General features: G+C 36.8%; 1 protein-coding gene across 1 annotated transcript in view; it reads right to left on the bottom strand.

Annotated features, from left to right (window-relative positions):
- DNAH12 (dynein axonemal heavy chain 12) overlaps nt 1-20,969 on the bottom strand; it is a 133,231-nt gene that overhangs the window by 16,434 nt on the left and 95,828 nt on the right. The window contains exons 29-35 of the mRNA XM_019652775.1: nt 19,497-19,606; nt 15,991-16,174; nt 15,717-15,857; nt 11,628-11,711; nt 10,886-11,074; nt 7,274-7,393; nt 5,094-5,279 (exon numbers count right to left, since the gene is read on the bottom strand). Coding sequence (XP_019508320.1) covers nt 5,094-5,279; nt 7,274-7,393; nt 10,886-11,074; nt 11,628-11,711; nt 15,717-15,857; nt 15,991-16,174; nt 19,497-19,606 — 1,014 coding nt within the window. The remainder of the gene's footprint in view (nt 1-5,093; nt 5,280-7,273; nt 7,394-10,885; nt 11,075-11,627; nt 11,712-15,716; nt 15,858-15,990; nt 16,175-19,496; nt 19,607-20,969) is intronic.

Here is a 20,969-nt window from a genome sequence, read left to right as displayed (position 1 = left end):
TGTTGTTCACCATCTTAGCTGTAGAGGGTGCAGCGTCACTGGCCCTCATGTGGGATCTGAACCAGGGCCCTGCTGCTCAGAGCTGGCGTCCCAAGTCAATTCTTAACCAGCGCGCCACTTGGCCGGCCCCAGACACTTCTGATTACAGCAAACTACTGCTTGAGCAACACTGATCAAAATGTCCACTTGTATTGCTACGCATGCCATTTCAATTTCTTCCCAAAGTACCTCCAGTGTATCCGGTTTTCTATGGTACACCACATCCTTGAAGGTCCCCCATAGGTCAAAGTCAAGGGGTGTTAAGTCAGGAGAACATGAGGGAAACTCAACTGCACCCCTTTGTCTATCCATTGTCTTGGCAAATTCTAATCGAGGTAAGCTCTCACATCTTGGTGGAAGTGCGGTGGGGCACCATCTTGTTGGAAGTGAAATTGATCATTCCCAAAAAGTATATGAATTGCAGGTAAAATGGATATACGTAGCATGTCTAGGTACACTTGACAAAAAAGAGTGGTCCAATTAGTTCCCTTAATGATAGTCCACACAAGACATTGAGGCTTGGTAACTTGACTTCTTTTTCCATATGAACATGTGGATGAACATGTGGATTTTCTGGAGCCCAATACACATAATTATGTCAATTCACTGTTCCGTTCAATTTAAACTGTGCTTCATCAGACCAAACCATCACAAACTCCTCATCCTCTTGTACCATGTTTTGGAACCACTCACAATACTGCACCCTTCAATCAGGGTCGTCTTCATTCAGTGCATGTAATAATCTTGGGATGAAAACTTGCCCTTTTGCTGTTTTAAGAATGTGTCATATGCTTCTTCTGCTAATTCCTGTCTCACATGTACATTGTTTGGTAGACTTCTGTAGCGAGTGTGTAAATTGTTCCAACACCATAGAAGAAGCAGGACTTGTTGCTGTGTGAGGCCTCCCAGATCTTCCCTTATGTACATCACACACAGTACCATGCATCTCAAACTTATCACAAATGCGTGCAATTGTTAGGCGTGTTGGGGGTTCTGTTGCATACTCATGCCTCCATTGTCGTTGTACTTCCACAACATGCTTGAATTTCAAATACCACTTCAAAATGGTCTTGCATTTCTTAAACAACAACCATGCTTCTGCCATTTTCTTTGACTGTCCTACCTGTAGCATCGTGACACTAGCATTCATTTGCTTAATGCCATCTTTTGAGTGAATGTCATACTACACATTGCTACTGTAATTCAATTCAACTTCAAAAAGTACTACATAGATAACATCTCTAAAAATGTGTATACATTTGTTGTTTGTTTGTTTGTTTTTTTAGCTGAGCCATCCTGCCACCTGTTGGCAGCTCAGTGGCAGCTCAGCTCGGGCTGGGACTTGAACCGCTGTTGCTCAGAGCTCGTACTCTTGAGTGAGCTCTTAACCAACTGAGCCACTCGGCCGGCCCTGTATACATTTTTTGGGCACCCCTGGTATGTGCAGTTCTTTGTATGTCAATTATATCTCAATAAAGATGGATACAGGAAGAGAACAAAAAAAACCCCAGAAATTAGAAAAACAATCCCAATTACAATTGCATCAAAAAATAAAACATCTAGGAATAAATTTAACCTAGAAAATGAAACACTTGTACTCAGAAAATTATAAGACATTGAAGAAAGACATTGAAATACAAATAAATGGAAGCATATACCATGCTCATGGAAAGGAAGAATTAACATTTTTAAAGAGCAATCTATAAATTCAATGCAATCACCATTAAAATACCAAAAACAGAAGTAAAACAAATAATCCTACAGTTTATATGGAATCACCAAAGACCCCAAATAGCCAAAGTGATCTTAAAAAAGAAGAACAAAAATGGAGGTATCATACTGCCTGATATCAAATTATACTATGAGGCTATAGTAATCAAAACAGCATGATACTGGCATAAAAACATACAAATAGATTGACAGAACTAGAGAGGCCAGAAATAAACCTATGCCTATATGGTCAATAAATCTATGACAAAGGAGGCAAGAATATACAATAGGGTAAAGGCAATTTATTCAATAAATGATGCTAGGAAAACTGGAAAGATACATGTAAAAAAATAAACCTGGACTACCTTCTTACTCTATATACAAGAATAAATTCAAAATGGGTTTATAAACTAAAAATGGATTAAAGACTTAAATGCAAGACCTGAAACCATAACATTCCTAGAAAAAAACATAGGCAGTAAACTCTCTGACATTGCTCTTAGTAATACTTTTTTGGATATATTTGCTCGGGCAAAGGAAACAAAGTGGGGGAAAATGGGACTACATCAAACTTAAAAGTTTTTTCACAGCAAAGGAAATCATCAATAAAACAAAAAGGCAGCTTACTGAATGGGAGAAGATATTTGCCAAATATATATCTGATAAGGGGTTAATATCCAAAATTTATAAAACACTCATTCAACTCAACACCAGAAAAACAAACAACCCAATTAAAAAATGGGCAGAGGATATAAAGAGGCATTTCTCTAAAGAGGACATACAGATGGCCAACAGGCATATGAAAAAACATTCAGTCTCACTAATCATTAGAGAAATGCAAATAAAAACCACAATGAGATACCACTTCACTCCAGTCAGAATGGCTATTATCAATAAATCAACAAACAAGTGCTGGCGAGGTTGTGGAGAAAAGGGAACCCTGGTGCACTGTTGGTGAGACTGCAGATTGGTGCAGCCATTATGGAAATCAGTATGGAGGTATCTCAAAAACCTGGAAATGGAATTATCATATGACCCAGCAATTCCACTCTTGGGTATCTATCCAGAGAAACCCAAGACGCTAATTCAAAAAAATATATGCACCCTCATGTTTATTGCAGCGCTACTCACAATAGCCAAGACTTTGAAACAACCGAAATGCCCATCGGTAGATGACTGGATTAAGAAACTGTGGTACATTTATACAATCGAGTATTACTCTGCTATAAAGAAGAATGAAATCGTACCATTTGGGACAATATGGATGGACTTAGAGACTACTATGTTAAGTGAAATAAGTCAGTCAAAGAAAGACAAATACCATATGATTTCACTTATATGTGGAATCTAAAAAACTGACTGAACGAGCAAAGTAAAAAGAAGTGGTCTCAAAGATATAGAGGAACAACTGATAGCTGCTAGTTGGGATGGGGAGGGGATGAGGGAGAAGGGGAAGGGATTAGACAGCATAAATACGTAACTACAATACTGCCACAGGGACATGAAAGACAGTTCAAGGAATATAATTAATAATGTTTTAAATATTTTGTAGGGTGTCAGATGGTCACATGTCTTGCTTGGGAGACCGCATCATGGATGGGATAGAGGCTTGATCACTGCACTGTACACCTGAAGCTGATGTATAATATTGTATGTCAACTATAAGTGAATATATATATATACACATATATATATATAGTCATGGGACATGGAGTTAGTGTGGGAGTGGAATCAAGGGAATTATAATAGATATGTAGGATGTATGATATTGCGGGGGGAAGTGGGGCAGCGGATTGGGGGAGGGGGGTTGTCACCTCAAGGGGTAAAAAGTATAACTATTGCACTGTGTTGTACAGCTGAAACTAATTCTAAAAAATGTGGATTTCACAATAAAAAGTAATTTTAAACAAACAAACAAACAAGTGTTGGCAAAGATGTGAAGATCAAGGAACTGTCATTTACTGTTGGTGGGATTGCAAATTAGTACAGCCACTATGGAAAACAGTATGGAGGTTCCTCAAAAAATTAAAAATAGAACTACCATATGACCCAGAAATTCAACTTCTGGATATTTATCCAAAGAAATCCAAAACACTAATTCAAAAAGACATATGCACCTCTATGTTCATTGCAGCATTATTTACAATAGCCAATATATGTAAGCAATCTAAGTTTCTTATTGATAGACAATGGATAAAAAAGATGTGGTATATTTGAATATATATCATACAATGGAATATTACTCAGCCATAAAAAAGAAAAATATTTTTCCACTGTGACAACATGGATGGGCCAAGTGGGTAGTATGGTAGGGGAAAAAGTCAGACAAAGACAAATACTGCATGATTTCACTTATATGTGGAATCTAAATAAATAAATGAACAAACATAACAACACAAACTCATAAGTACAGAGAACAAACTGAAGGTTGCCAGTAGGGAGGAGGGCTGGGAGGATGAGTGAAAAAGGTGAAGAGATTAAGAAGTACAAATTGGCAGTTACAAAACAGTCAAAGGATATAAAGTACAGCATAGGGGATATGCTCAATTATACGTATGGTGCCAGGCTTATCAAGGGGATCACTTTGTAAGTTCCATAAATGTCTAACCACTATGCTAGCTATACACCTGAAAGTAATATAATATTGAATGTTAACTATAATTGGAAAAAAAACCTCAGCAGTTTCCCACTCTCATTTTCTCTTCTCAAGGAGCAACTATCTTTACCTCTTTAAGCTGGATAGTTTGGTATTTACCTCCAATTCTTAAAGACTATGCTTATGTTATCACCTCTTAGTTTTTTAATTTTAGAGATTATTTTATTGACTTCTCACTGTGACTAATGAAGCTGAAACTGTCTTCCTGGTCATATTATTAAAATTCTGTGTTAGTATGGTTTGAGGGAAAGAATTCTGCACAGGCAGTCAAGAGAGGTGGGTCCAAGTTGTGGCTCTTCTAGCCATTTGCCTTTCTAGGTTTGCTTCTTTATCTGTAAACCTTGAAATTTAGGTAAAATTGTAACCAAAGCTCTATCCAGATCTATGACTTTGTTGAGTAAAATTTGCATGAATCAAATGATTATTCAAGTGGCTATTGCTTAAAATAATCCTTTTATAAATCTTTTTTAAAGTGGAGAAAATAGATTTAATTTAAATTGAAAATATAAAATATTCTTAAAGCAAGTTTATCTATACTATCCACAAGTTACAGGAGTAAAAACTAAAAAAAAGGGACTAAAATGCTAACCACAAGAGTCAACCTCCTAGGATGGGAACCTAGGAGTTTTCCCGCTGATCTAAGACTTTGTGATTTATAGCTTATCATAAGAATCATTTTATACCATACCTCATACATGTAGTCATAGACCAGGCCTTTTTCATCAAAATGGCATTCCCATTTACCCACAGATTCAGGAACTGGGTTGTTTTCATTTCCCAGTATGATTAATCGTAGGAAAGAATCAAAAACGAGGCGACCATCTGTATCACAACTTCCTCCAATGGACCAAATCAAAGAAAACATAAAGCAAGCCTGTTGGTAAAAAAGAAAACAAAAAATAACAAACAATTAAACTTAAAATTTTTTTTAACAAATTAATTAAAATTTAACATATTAAAGCCTGGTTAACCTCTTGGAAAAGGTCAGACATATAAATGAAGTAAATTGGAGCACAGCTAAGTCACATAAAGAGTGATTCTCTGGCAATAGCTATCTAAATTTTAAATGCCCATGCCAAATAATATAGGAATTTCTCTTTTAGGAGTTTATCCTGAAATATATTGCCACCTGTCAAAATGATATATGTATAAGAAAATTCACTGCAGCATTGTTTGTGATAGCAAAAGATTAGAAGAAACCCAAATGTTCTTCAATAAGTGTCTGCTTAATTGGACTATGCTACATTTACTGGAATACCAGCTATTTAAAAAGAAGGTAACTCTACTGATATGGAATGATCTCCAAGATAAATTGTGAGAAAAGATGCAAATAAGTATGTATGGCATGCTAACATGTAGAAAAATGTATTTATTAGGCACATGCCTTATATACTTTAAAAATATATCAAATATATTTTAAGAGAAAATTTTCAATCAGGTATCAATCTATATTAGTCTAAAAATGATTCTGAATGATTTAAATAACTGGGAGTTTAGGTTTACTAACAGAATGAAAATTTTCAGGAAATATGTAATACAAAGTTTACATAGGCAAATTATTCCTAGGATACTTTCTTTATTTCTTTCTCTTTTTTTTTAGATTTTATTGGGGAATTGGGGAAGGGGAACAGCCAAGTTGTTGTCCTTCAATCTTAGTTGTGGAGGGCACAACTAGCTCAGCTCCAAGTCCAGTCACCACCCAGCCGCCCGTTGGCAGCTTGTAGTTGCTCAGCTCAAGGTGCCACGTTCAATCTTAGTTGAGGGTGGGCACAGCTCATCATCCCACGCGGGAGTCCAATTGGCAAATTTTTGTTAGGAGCACATGCTCTCACCAGCTGAGCCATCCTGCCACCTGTTGGCAACTCAGCAGTAGCTCAGCTCGGGCGCAGCTCACTGGCCCATGTGGGAATCGAACCGGCGACCCTGATGCTCAGAGCTCGTGTTCTTAACCAACTAAGCCACTCAGCCAGCCCCCTAGGATACTTTTATTTTATAAAAAAATAACAGTGATATATATGGAAGAATATTAAAAACTAGTTCTGTGAAAGGCTACTCCAAATTTAGGAAGAAAAAGGGATATAAATAAGTTATACTTCAAAAAAGTCTGTTCAATTTCTTCTAAAGTAGAGGGAAATAAAGGTGAAAGGGGAGGGGCAAAAAGATATATGGTTAGCAGGGAACTCTGGAATGTGAGATGTCTGAGGTAGAAGATTTGCTGTGGCAATAAGGTGAAGGGGAAACAATAGGAGTGAACCACTGTTACCAAATAGTAAAAGAGAAAGTAGACTGAGTAGAGATAAAGGCATTCAGGAATAAGGTGGCAGATGAGAAAAGAGCATACAGCAGAAAAAAAAACACAACACCTCTTTCCTTTGGCTCCCTCAGAGTCATATTGGCCGGCCTTCTGTGACCTCTAGACATTAACTAACCTGGACCACTGATTCCTCCGTTCCCATGTGCTCTATGGGTTCTGCCAGCAGTGCTCCACCCAGCTAGGCAGATGCCTGCTCCTTGCCTTTTGTAGCCAGCTTTTTGCAGTCTATCTATATCCTGACTTAACATTAAGACAAATCAACTCACCTAAAGTCCATATTGGATTAATCTTAAGTCACCTTATTAAGTGTTTATCAAATTATCATCTTTTATAAATAACAGGATAGATTTGATTCATTCAGACATATTTTACATTCTTTAAAATGTTTTTTAAATCAGAAATCCAGGTCAGGGCAACTTTAATGTCTTCAACTATTCTTTCAGTGCTCACCAAAAACAGCTCTGGATCTTACAATGTCTTCCTCAGTACAAGTATTATTTGCCAGAGGCATATTTTGTTCTGTAATTGAAAACTGCATTAAGTATAAAACCAACCATAATCCAGACACGAATGTGCTTGCTTGTAGGATCATTTTCTACCACGTCGCAGAGCAGGGCTTCAAAGAGGCGTGTGAGAGATACAACCACATTGCTATCACTTGTAGGAATCAGCTCCTGCAAAGTGAAAAACATATCATACTTTCCTTTCATCTGATTTGAAAAATAAAAGAAGACAAATATTTCATTAAAAAGCTGACAAAAGCATACATGGTTTTCATAAGGTCTGTATAACAAACTTACAGAATTTAAACTATGCATGATACAAGCATCTCTCAAGTGTTTTGGTTTAGCATGTTATATTATACAATTGTATATAACATATTCTAAATTCTTTGGTAAATGAAAACTAGCTACTCTAAGAGAATAAACAATGTTCTAGGGATAGCAGAAATAAAGTCTCTAACAGCCACTCATTCATTTATGTATTCAACAAGCACTTATGAAAAACATACTATACCCATATACCAAGCTAGGAGATATGGAAATAAAACACAGTCTCTGAAAAGGAATGATACTAAAATTAAATAGACAACAATACTATGGGGTAATACTGACAAGGCAGAGGAAGTCCCAGGGTAAGAGAAGGCTACTAGAGTACTTGGGATAAACAATTATCCCAGACCCAGGGAGGAGGACAAGGAGGGAAATGGGAGAGGAATAAATCAAGGAAGGCTTCCCAGATGAAGTAATAGCAGAGCTGAATTTGGGGAAAAATGTGAGTTAGCCAGGTGCAGAGGGAAGGACGTTGAAGGTAGGAGAAACTACATATACACAGGAATAGAGTTGCACTAGGGGCCTTGGAACATATCCCCCATGGATAAGGGGAGGACCACTATATTTCAAAGCTCTAGTAAACAAATCAGTATGGTACTGACACAAAAACAGATACATAAACCAATGGAACAGAATAGAAAGCCCAGAAATAAATCCAACACATACAGTCAACTAATCTTCAACAAGGGTGATAAGAATAGTCTCTTCAATTAATGGTGTTGGGAAAATAATGAAATTGGCCCTTATCTTATGCCACACGCAAAATATATCCAAAATGGGTTAACCACTTACATGTAAAACCTGAAATTGTAAAGCTCCTGGAAAAAAAAACACAGGATAAAAGCTCCTTGACATTGGCCTTAGAAATTATTTTTTGAATATGACACCAAAAGACTGGCAACAAAAGCAAAAATTAACAAGCAGAATTACATTAAATTAAAAGCACAGTAGGCCGGCCAAGTGGCACTATGGTTAAGAACTGGCTTGGGACGCCAGAGGGCCCTGGTTTGGATCATATGTGGATATGAGGGCCAGTGACACTGCCCTCCACAGCTAAGATGCTAAACAACAGCTCAACATGGAGCTGGGCTGCAGTGAGGCGACGGCGTAGGCTGCAGCCCCTTTGGCAGTGGGTTGCCATGGGCTACCGTATGTAGCCAGCAGCCAGCATAAGCGGGCAGCAGCCGCAGTGAGCGGCCGTCCAGAAGCCGGCGACTGATCTGCCTCGCCTGGGAAGAGCACAATGATGGTGCCAACTTGGGCCAGTGAAGCAACGTCCTCCACAACTAGACTGAAGAACAAAAACGACAGCAACTTGTCTGTTCCCCTTCCCCCAATTCCCCAGCACTGTTCCCATCCCCCCAATTCCCCAATAAAAAAAATCTTAAAAAAAAAAAGCACAGTAGAAGCACAGCAAAAGAAACAATCAACAAAGTGAAAAAGCAACCTATGAATTGAGAGAAAATATTTGCAAACTATCTGATAAAGAGTTAATATCCAAAATATATAAGAAACTAATACAATTCAATACCAAAAAAGCCCATCAGAACTTAAAAATAGTGAGGGACCTGAATAGATATTTTTTTCCAAAGAAGACATACAAATGGCCAACCGGTATATGAAAAGGCACTCAACATCACTAATCATCAAGAAAATGAAAATACAAATCAAAACCACAATGAGATATAACCTCACACTTGTTAAAATGGCTATTATTAAAAAGATAAAAGATGGTAAGTGTTGGTGAGGATGTAGAAAAAAGAAAAATCTTTGTGCACTGTTGGTGGGAATATAAATTGGTATGGCCATTGTGGGAAACAGTGTAAAGGAGCCTCAAAAAACTACAACTAAAAATAGAACTATCATACAATCCAGCAATTCCTCTTCAAGGTATATAACCAAAGGAAATGAAATCAGTACCTCAAAGAGATATTTGCGCTCCCAATTCATTGCAGCATTATTCACAATAGCCAAGACATGGAAACAAACTAACTGTCTATTGATGGATGAGTGAATAAAGAAATTGTGGGGGCCGGCAGAGTGGCGCATTGGTTAAGAGTTGGCTTGGGACTCCAGCTCTGAGCAGCAGGGCCCCGGTTCAGATCACACACTGCCCTCTACAGCTAAGAGGGTGAACAACAGCTCAATCTGGAGGTGGGCTGCAGTGAGTTGGCGGCAATGGCATAGGCTACAGCCTCTGCTGCAGTGGGCTGCCGTAAGCTACTGTGAGCGGCCAGCAGCTGGCAAGAGCTGCGTGAGCGACTGTGAGTGGCCATCCAGAGGCCAGCAACCGATATGGCTCACCCGGGAAGAGCGCAATGATAATACCAACATGGGCCAGTGAAGTGACGTCCTACACTACTAGACTGAAGAACAAAAGGACAGCAACTTGTCTGTTCCCCTTCCCCGATTCCCCAATGATGTTCCCCTCCCGTAATTCCCCAATAAAATCTTTTAAAAAAGAAGAAAAGAAATTGTGGTATATATACACAATGAAATATTACTCAGCCTTAAAAAAGAAGGAGATTCTGGTATTTGCCACAACATGGACTAACCTTAACATTATAAGAAGTGAAATAAGCCGGACACAGAAAGGAATAAACTGAATGATCTCACTTACATGAGGAATCTAGAAGTTGAATACATAGAACCAGAAAATAAAACAGTTGTTACCAGGGATGGAAAAATGAGGGAAATAGGAAGACCTTGAGGAAAGGGTACAAAGTTGAACTTATGTAGGATAAATAAGTCTAGAGATCTAATGTACAGCATAATGACTACAGGTATTGCAAATTTTCTAATAGAGTAGATTTCAGGTGCTCTCACCACACACATACACACAAAAATGTGGTAGCTACTTGAGATGATATGTTAATTAGCTTGACTATAGTAATCACTTTACTATGTGTATAATATATATGAAATTATCATGTAAACTTTAAATATAATTTTTATTTTTTAAATATTTTAAAATAAAACCCAGAGGGATAAACACATACACACATACCTGAGTACAAGTGTAATGAGGGGAACTGAATAAGATTAATAGATAGTATCAATGTCAATATCCTGGTGATATTATAATATAGTCTTGCAAAATGTTATCATTGAGGAAAATTTTGTGAAATGTACATGGGATTTCTATTATTTATTACAACTGCCATGTGACTCACTGATTGTCATAATAAACATTTCAATTTTTTAATAAATGGACACTAAATGTCTGAGGTGAAACTGATTTTAGTTATTTATACTATCGTTGTGGCTTTTAGACTTAGTCAAGTTAAATAAAAACTAAAGAAACTTGAATGGGTTAGAGAATTAGAGTATTACCTTGCATTTTTTCTTACGAAGCTTTAAAGTAGGCTGTATTAACCAGTCAAAAAGTCCTCTCAGCAGAGCCTGATGATCTGGTTCCTGTAGAGGTCCTTTCAGTGAATTCAACCATGAAGACACAAGAGGTTCCCATCCTAACTGTGAGGGTTCCAAATAAATCATGCCACAGCGGCTTACAGTGGCAGGCTAGAGAAAAAAGACAAATTTTTTTTCCATTGTTGCTTTTATATTAGTAGTATCCAGCAGTTTTTAAGTAATTCTTTGCATGACTTATAAGGCCCTTCATGATCTGGCTCCTGTCTCTGTCTTTCTCTACAGTCTCACATACATTAGATGAAACTATCTGTAATCACAGTTCCCCAAGCATGTCATGGCTTCATGTCTTTATATCATCTTGTCATGATTTGGAATGACCAGCCCCAACCAAACTCCCTGGAGAAGTCTTATTCCTTAAAACCAGGTCAAATATGCAAATGTTTCCCTTGGTCCTCCTCTACCCAGTCCCCTCTGGGGCACTCATCCCCTCAATATTCTCAAAGCACTGACATGTAGCTCTATATTGGGATTATTTATTAGCATGCTTCTCATCCTCTATAAATGAGCATACACTGTGTCTTACTAATCTTTGTATTTATAGTGCCTAACTCATCTTCTGAGACATACAAAAAAAATTATTGACTAAATGAATGAATAAATGAACAAATAAACAAAGTACTGTTATATAAAATTCTGAACTTACTGAGGCCTGGGAAAGGTCCATTGCTTCAAAGATGAGGCTCATTTGAGGAGACATTTGAATGATTTCTCCACTCATAAGGCAAAGCTAAAAGCAATTATTTTTCAGATGTTTATATAAAAAAATTCTCAAACTTCTCAGATAAAAATTTATTCTATTTATAAGATAATATATAATATATGTCTTGTGATATGATGTAATAAGTGTTAGAATGGAAGCTAGAAAATCATAATTCTAGGTCTAGCTCTGTCAATTACTTACTAGGTAAGCAAATACATAACATCCCTGAGTCTCAGGCTCTTCGTCTATAAACAGGGATAATTTCTCTCTCATAGAGTAAGAGGGGAGGGAAAATATGACACACTGCAAAAACTATAAAATCCTATACAAATCTCAGTTCTTGTTATTAATAAAATTATATGAAATACTCTTGATTTTATAAAGTTGACAGAGACTTTTCATTCATAAAAAAAGGGAAAAATAGAAAAAAATGTGAACACTCATATACCCATCTCCTAGATTTTACCAATGTTAATATTTTGCCATATTTGCTTCATCTTTCTTTAAAAATTATTTTAAAAAGCATTACACATACCATGGCATTTCACATCCAAATATGTCAGTATTCATCTAAAATATAAGGACTGTTCTATATAACCATAATAACATGATCACATCTAACAAAATTATCAATAATTCCTTAATATCATCAACTCAGGTAATACTCAAATTTCCTCAAGTGTACCATGAATATCTTTAAAACTGATTTATTCAAATCAAAATTCCATCAATGACTATGTATTATGTTTGCTATGTCCCCTAGGTCTCTTTTAATATAAAATATTCCTTTTTCATTAAATACATAAAAACTGAATTTATCAACTGCTTCCTCTCTGCCAAACTCCTTTCTTGTCCATTATTATTAAAGCCATCCAGTCATCTCAATCTCCTTGGTTTCTAACTTTAGAAGTACCATTAACTTTTTTTTTAATTTTATTGGGGAATTGGGGAAGGGGAGCAGCCAAGTTATTGTCCTTCAATCTTAATTGTGGAGAGCGCAGCTAATTCAGCTCCCACGTCCAGTTGCCATGCGGCCACCTCTCAGCTCAAGATGCCATGTTCAATCTTAGTTGCAGGTGAGTGTAGCCCACCATCCCACACAGAAGTCGAACAGGCAACCTTGTTGTTAAGAGCACATGCTCTCACCAGCTGAGCCATCCTGCCACCTGTTGGCAGCTCAGCGGCAGCTCAGCTCAGGCACAGGTCACTGGCACATGTGGGAATCAAACCGGCGACCCTGTTGCTCAGAGCTTGCACTCTTTACCAACTGAGCCACTCAGCCGGCCCAATCATTAACTTTTACTAATTTAAATAATCGTTATTAATTGTTGATATTCCAAATTTCATTCTTAAATCCTTTAAATTCTTCCTATTCATTTATTTTTCAGTGTTTCTTCTCTGCCTCTACAATCATCACTATAGTCCCAGTTTTGCCCCTATGTAGCTATATGTTGACAATGTGACATTTACCATTTTTGGATCTGTTGCTTATCTGTAAAATAAATAAATGGTCTGGACCAGGACTGCTCACTATGCTTACCAGTAATCATATGTGGCTATTTATATTTAGCTTAACTAATGAAAGTTAAATAATATTTAAAGTCAGTTTTTCAATTGCACTAAGCCACATTTCAAATGCTCAATATGTGCATGAATGCTCAAAAAGACACATGTGACTAGTGGCTGTCTTATTGGGCAGTGCAGATATTTACATCATTGCAGAAAGTTCTATTGGACAGTGCTAGTCTAGAATACTTTTAACCTTTTATCAGATTATTTTATCAAATGTTCTTGTACTTGCTACAAATTTGGGAGGTGGGGTTAGCTTTCTCCTTATACCCTCATGTTGTTTCCCAAGTACTTCTACTCCACCCTCCAGTACAACCCTTGCTCCTCACACAAACCCTGCTGCTGCTGTCATCAGCACCCAATCATCCCCCCTTGTTAAAGCTTTTGGAACTTGGCTCAATCTCTTTCTACTATAACTCTGCCCTGACCCAGTGCTTATGAAAAGGAGCATCTTATAAACCTTGGATCTGTGACCACCTTGTCTTGACTTACTTTTCCCCCTACTCCACTTCAGCCATCCACTTTATATACCTGGGACCTTCTATCCTGGAACACTACACAATTCTGAAATACTAAATTCAAGCATCCCACAGACTCCTACCTATCCAGCTTTCTCACTCATTGACTCCTACTACACTTTCTCTTCATTTTCATATCCCTGTTGTTTTCACTTCCTCCATTATTAAGCAGCTTCTGTTTTATGGTCTAGCATTTCTACCATTCTCATGCCAATATCTTTAAGGTCTCTGTATTTCTAATCTAGCAACACTATCTACACCCACATCCAAACTGCTTAGACTGTTAGAGAATATCTCACAAAGGCATACTTTGGCATTAAAACTAAAAATTCGTGGTCTTCAGCTCAATCAAGTTATCTGTAACACTACGCTATACTTCTATGTTGTCTTACGCATCTCTCTTTCCCATTTCCAAACAGCTAATTTAAACTTTCCCCTTTCTCCTCAAGTGTGCAAAAAAACAGGTAGGTCCTACCATTTCACAAAGGAAAAAAAAACAATCAAAAGGATTTGGCTTCAAATTTCCATTATTAAATCCATACATTCACCTGTGTCTATACTTATCCATTCTTGCTTCCCTCTCATCCAACATGAGACAATCTTTCTACCTGGTTATGAATCCTTAGACATGACTCTACTGATTAACCCCTCTCTTTGGAATCATTGCAATTCTTGCCTGTTTACTACCCCCTGTCCTTAGCTCAGTCAATATGACTGAATGTATGTAAGAAAGAATATGAATAAATGACCAACCACCTATGATAAAGTACTAGGATACATGTTTGAATGCTAATTAATTTGCTTATTTAGTGGTGTAGTGATTTCACATAAGTATGAAAATAAATTGTGCTATATTTATACAGTAGAATACTACTACAGACATTAAATAAATAAATAAATAAATAAATAAATAAATAAATAAATAAATAAATAAATAAATAAAATGGAACATGAATAGCACAGATGCTATATTGGCCTAAAGAAGGAAAACACTAAAGAGTATAATTCCATTTACATGAAGTTTAAGAACCAGCAAAGCTAATTCATCACAGTAGAAGTCAGAATAGTGATTGCCCCTGGAGTTTACCAATTGGGAAGGAACATGAGTGAACCTTGTAGGGTGCAAGAAATTTTATGCATCTTTATTTAGGTGATGGTTATGTGAGTGTACATTTACGTTAAAAAAAATCACAGAATCTAAACTAAAGTTAATGCACAATCTATCTATCTATCTATCTATCTATCTATCTATCTATTTATTTATTTAGCTGAGCCATCCTGCCACCTGTTGGCAGCTCAGTTTGGGCCGGGACTCAAACCGCTGTGCTCAGAGCTCACACTCTTGAGCGAGCTCTTAACCAACTGCACATTTTATACTTTATGTATGTTATCTCTCAATTAAAATAAATACTAGAAATCTTTCATTTTCTGGTTCTTTTGTATATCTCACAGCTTCTAAGGTAATGTACCACATATAAGCACTGAATCATTCAATGTTTAAAAAAAAACAAAATGAAGCCCTTTTATTTTTTCTTAGAATATTAATTTAAAGTTCTGTAAGAAACCATAGGTCTGGAGTCACTTTACAATTTATCATCACCTATTACATTTCTATGCCTTCCTGCTAATGCAGTAATTTTAATACAATATACTTTTATTCTATGAAAAATTAAGTAAAGGATTTACTACAGCATAGTTTTCATTGAAAAGATAATTTGTAAAATTAATCAAATTGCTGCATCCCTCACTTCAAATATACAGTCCTAGGCAATTAGTTGTTGAACATATATCATTGTTTAAGCTTATCTACATTTGCTTTTTAAAATTGTGGAATAAAACATATAACATTAAATTTACCAAATTAACCATTTTTAAGTTTACAATTCAGTAGTGTTAGGTATATTCACATAGTGCATCTGTTTTGCTTTTAGTAATGATGATTTACCTTTCTATTATCATCCAATACCGTGTTCATGCTCTCTATCCACAAAGTGTCAATGGGACCATCAAATATAACCCATTTTCGATCAGGTGTTTCCGATAAAGCAAATTCTCTAAAAGTGTTAGCCACAATACCATCAGTCCACTGAGGAGGAAAAAGGGAAAAGTTGAAAAGCTTCCTATATAAAACTACAAAGTGATAATATGAAAACATTTCAAATTTCTTGATTTAATGTGCATTGTCAATAAGAGTTAAGAATGTTTATATTATCAATTACCTCATGAGATACTGGGTCAAACTGTCCAAAAAGTTGGCCCATAGTAATGGATTTGGGGTTTACAATCCTATAAATGACCTTTTCTTCCTCTCCACAGCCACGTTCATTCATAAGAGTTAGAGTATCAGCCAGCATATGCAGAACTTTTGTCTTAGCAGCAAAAGGCTCTCCTACTAACATAAAGCTATTAAGAAAAAGAAGCAATTATACAATAAGACTTTTTTTAAAGTAAATTATATGCCTATATACTGGTATATAAAATTTTACCCTATGATAATTATTACATATAATTTTTGGAATTGTATGAATTTTTCTCAGACATGAGGAAAATACATTTAACTTCTGAACTGGTTGATCTCTAAATCAAATTCTCTACACCAATACTATCTACACCAATATTATCTACAAAAGAAAGTATAATTTTTAAAAACCTCCAAATAAAAATGAAAACTTAATAATTGTATACTCTTAAAATTAAAAGAAATTACTTGGGTCCTCCCAAGGAAAGGAGTGAGAAGGATTCTCTTTCCTCAAGTCTTCACTTGCTGTAGTAATTATTAGTGCTCTTGGCCAAATACTGCTGAATCTTTCTCCTCCACACAGTAGGATTCCTCACCCTCTTGGGAAAATAATAGGTGACTAAAGAGTAATAAGTGGAAATGATGGGTGTTACTTCCTAACAGGGGACAGATAATTGCCAGAGAGGGATCTTACAGAGCTTTCTTTTCCCTCTAGCACAGCTATGACCTACAATGTTGAGATGGTGACTGTTCCACCAGCCTGGGGCCCTGAGTAATTATGATGAGCAGAACTTCTCTGTTAACCTATGATGGATACAGCATGAATGAGAAATAAACCTTTGTTTTTTTAAGTCACTAAGATTGGGGTGTTGACTTTTTCTACAGAATACCCTAACCCATCCTTATTGACAGAAATTGGTACCTAGAAAGGGGAAAGGTATTCTTGTTATAATAAAAAAAGACTAAATTATGTGGCATTGGCTTATAGACCAGGTCATGGGTGGCAAATTAACTACTGGGCTGTCGGAAAAGTAATGACATATTTTTGCAACGAAAAACATAGAAAAAATACATCATGACTTTTCTGACAAGCTATTATTATTAAGGGCTCAAAGACAGGCAATTAATGTTATGCAATGATGAAACATTTGGTCAATTTATCCCTTGAAATGAACTGGAAGACAGATAATATACCTAATGAAATTGTAGTTTTCGGGGAAAAAATAGTAAATAGAATATTATTAGTATATAATGACTAATTAGTATATAATGGCTGAATTTAACAAGGAACTACAAGAAAGAAATAAACCCAGAAAAAAAAACAGGCAGTTTGCAAGCAAGAATGAAAGAGAATAGAAAGAGTCCAGAAATTCAGGAACTTGCAGGACTGAAAGAGGCAATTTGTTCTCATCCTCCACTGGTAAAAGATAAATTGAGAAAATCTTTGAAGAACAAAGATCTACTTAGCCTGGAATCAAAGGTCAAATCAAGGGTTGGCCATTGTATCACTTTATTAAAACATAAAAGATTGGCATGGTTCCGAGTAATCTTTTCAGTAGAATAAAATACGGAGGGTGCCCCAAAAATGTGTACACATTTTAGGAAAGGAAAAAACTATATTAAAATTTTAATACTCAATATATACCAATAACAAAAGTTGAATGCAAGTCATGTGTATACATTTTTTGGGCACCCTGGTCATTCTCAGAAAATCGACTAAGAGTGTGGCCCTTTCAATTAAGCTTGATAGGTTCAAGGATACTCAAGGAAGTTCAGAAATGTATGACTTAATAAGGACAGTAGTTGTGGCTTCCTGGAATCAAATAGATAAAAAGCTTATTAAGTTTTTGAGAGTGTTTACTGACCAAAAAAACCGTAAGTCTAGGCTAAAATAGATGTGAAAGTTTAAGACTTAAAAATGATCATTCGGGGGCTGGCCAAATGGCGCGTTGGTTGGGAGTTGGCTTGGGATGCCAGCTCTGGACAGTGGGGGCCTGGTTCGGATCCCACATGTGGGCCAGTGGCGCTGCGCCCTCTGCAGCTGAGATGGTAAACAACGGCTCGACCTGGAGCTGGGCTGCCGTGGGTCACTGGTGATGGTGTGGCCCGCAGTGGGGCTGGCCACAGCTGGCGTGAGCTTTCACGAGCTGCAGTGAGCCACCGTGAGCGGCCACCCAATGACCATCGGGTGGCTGCCTCACCCAGGAAGAGTGCAATGATGGTGCCAACATGGGCCAGTGGGGCAACATTCTCCGCAACTGGACTGAAAAGCAAAAGGAGCAGCGACTTGTCTGTTCCCCTTCCCCAATTCCCTAGTGCTGTTCCTCTCCCTCAATCAAAAAAAAATCATTCAGTTTTGGATGCATGAGTGTTGACTGTATTAGTATTCTCCCTATTTTTGTACATGTTTGAAAATTTACATAATATGAAGGTTGTTTTGTTTTTAAATCCTGCCTTTAAAATAGTCATGATCTTAGAGACCTCAACTTTCTATAGGCAGAAAGCAGGCTGAAAACATTTTGCAACTCCAAGGACATTTTCTCTATTGTTCACTTCACAGGGAAGAAAATGAAGATGGAAAGACCCCTCAGAAAGTTGAACCAAGTTCCATGAAGAACAGGTAACTGGAAAGCCCCTCCCAGGGAACAAAATCAAGCAAAAGTGAATCCAGGTTTTATGGGGTTTAAGTTTACACAATTGGTGGGGGAGGTTATCTAAGGAAAAACAAAACAAAACATATATATATATATGCACACACACATATATGTAATTATGAATACAAAATGTCCACAGCCACTTTAATGACACCATATATAATAAATTATGTATACAAAATAATTATGACTCCTTAGAGGGGCCCCTCCTAGTGAGAGGTCCTGAAGTTTAAATTCCATTAATCTCATCCTATCTCCAGGAATGGGGCCCCCACATGCCTAGCTGGGTTTCACAGTTGCTACTGACCAGTGTTGGCTTTGTTTCCTATTTCACCGTATTTCCTACTTGTCTCCTATTCTTCAATTTCTGAATGGGAGTATTTGCTCCAATAATCCTGCCCGTTCTGTAAACCCACTACTATAATACTGGGTGTGTGGAGGGCAGATAACTTTCCAGTTTGTAGGTCTCTGGATCAAGAACAACAACTTCCAAAATTGATACAGAAACTATTAGGCATCACCTAGCTATCCTGAACTTTGAGTCTGGTTCACTGATTAATTGAAACTTTTAGGTTGTCTCCTTGGAAGGGAAGAGTGTATTTTATGTGCATGAAGGAGACTAAATAACATATCTGATGACCAAAAGGGCAAATAGTGGTGGTCATCAGTACTGCATCACTGAATGAGCACTCCTTACCAATCCTTGTTGGACAGTAGCATGAGAAAGAAATAAACCTTTGTTTTTAAGCCACCACGATGAAATAGTTGTTTTAATAGTTTAATTTTAAAATAACATCCAGTACTGACAAACAATGATAATCTATCATCTTACCCATGTCTAACAATCATCATTTCATATGTCTGAATCATTTTTTCAAGAAAGAATTTCACAGGCTGAAGATTGTGTACTTTGCAAGCTTCATGAGCACATTCCAAAAATTCCTAAAAGAAAAATGGAATGCATTTCTATATAATGTCATTATAAATCATATCACACGTCTTATAAACGTAGACTTTTCATTTAGAAATAAAAATATTGTACTTTCTTATGTTGATAAATTATTTCTTAAAGCTGTATTTTTTAATTAAAAGGAGAAACAAATAGAATTAAAATACTTTTAAATTATTCATATTCCACATTATAAGTTATTAAAGATTATAGCACCATAGCAGTGGATGTATGCTACATGAAAACAACTCCTTTTAATAGTGCTTTCCAGAATTTTACTTTTGGATAGGATATAGAAAGACATTCCAAACAACCCTTCACACTGTAGTAACTAGAAATAAACAGAGAGGCTAAAAAAATTCATAAATATTATTAAAGATACAGAAGCACTTTGAATATAAATAAGTCTAAAAGAACTAAATTTCAGAAAGGGATGAACCTTTCTTAGGTGAGTACAAATCAACAGCTAATTTTGCCCCTAGGAACATTTTCCAAGTGTGAACACAGATGGGCAATGGATTGGGCCTGCTACAGGCAGAGGGACTTTGCTGAAGTAAGAAGAAACCAACAGAGATTTTAATGGCCATATGGGCAATGAGTGACAGATTTTAATTGGGAGGAGCCTCAGACACAAAGTTCTCCCCATTCCTATGCTTATGCTAAATGTGTGGTGATACAAGAAATCAAGAGCTTAACTAGAAGGCACACAGAGAGAGGGATTGCCTTAGTCTTGGGATGCTTATATCCCAAAATGCTGCTAGAGGAGGGCTTTAAAAACAGGACAATTCTCACTCTAAAAACATTTGAAACCAGATGTAAACTAAAGCTCAATAATGCTGCAACAAAACTCTGACGTAGGTCAATTCCTGATTGATCAGCAGCTCAATTTAGCTATCTGACAAAAGGAAAGACATGGTTTTTCTGCAGGAAAATAGTACCATTTTATCCTCTACAATTACTTTATACATATTTTTAATATAAAAATCAAAATTTATAAGTCACAAGAAATAACTGATGATCAAGAGAAAAAGACTGTAAGTAAAAGAAACTCACAGATGACCCATATGTCATAATTAGCAGTCAAGAACATTAAGATAACTTACAAATGTACAAAAAAAAAAAGACAATGTAACAGAAAATAAATAGAAAGATAAAGAATTTAGGGCTGGCTGAGTGGCGCATTGGTTAAGAACTGGCCTGGGACGCCAGAGGGCCCCGGTTCAGATCTCACATATGAGGGCCAGTGACACTGCCCTCTATAGTTAAGATGCTGAACAACAGCTCAACCTGGAGCTGGGCTGGGTTGCCATGAGCCCCCGGCGACAGCGTAGGCTGCAGTCCCTGCTGCAGTGAGTT

Source organism: Hipposideros armiger, unplaced genomic scaffold, assembly GCF_001890085.2.
Source record: "Hipposideros armiger isolate ML-2016 unplaced genomic scaffold, ASM189008v1 scaffold_187, whole genome shotgun sequence".
Taxonomy (NCBI): domain Eukaryota; kingdom Metazoa; phylum Chordata; class Mammalia; order Chiroptera; family Hipposideridae; genus Hipposideros; species Hipposideros armiger.
Note: the sequence above shows the minus strand (reverse complement) of the source record. Positions and strands in the feature narration are given on the sequence as shown.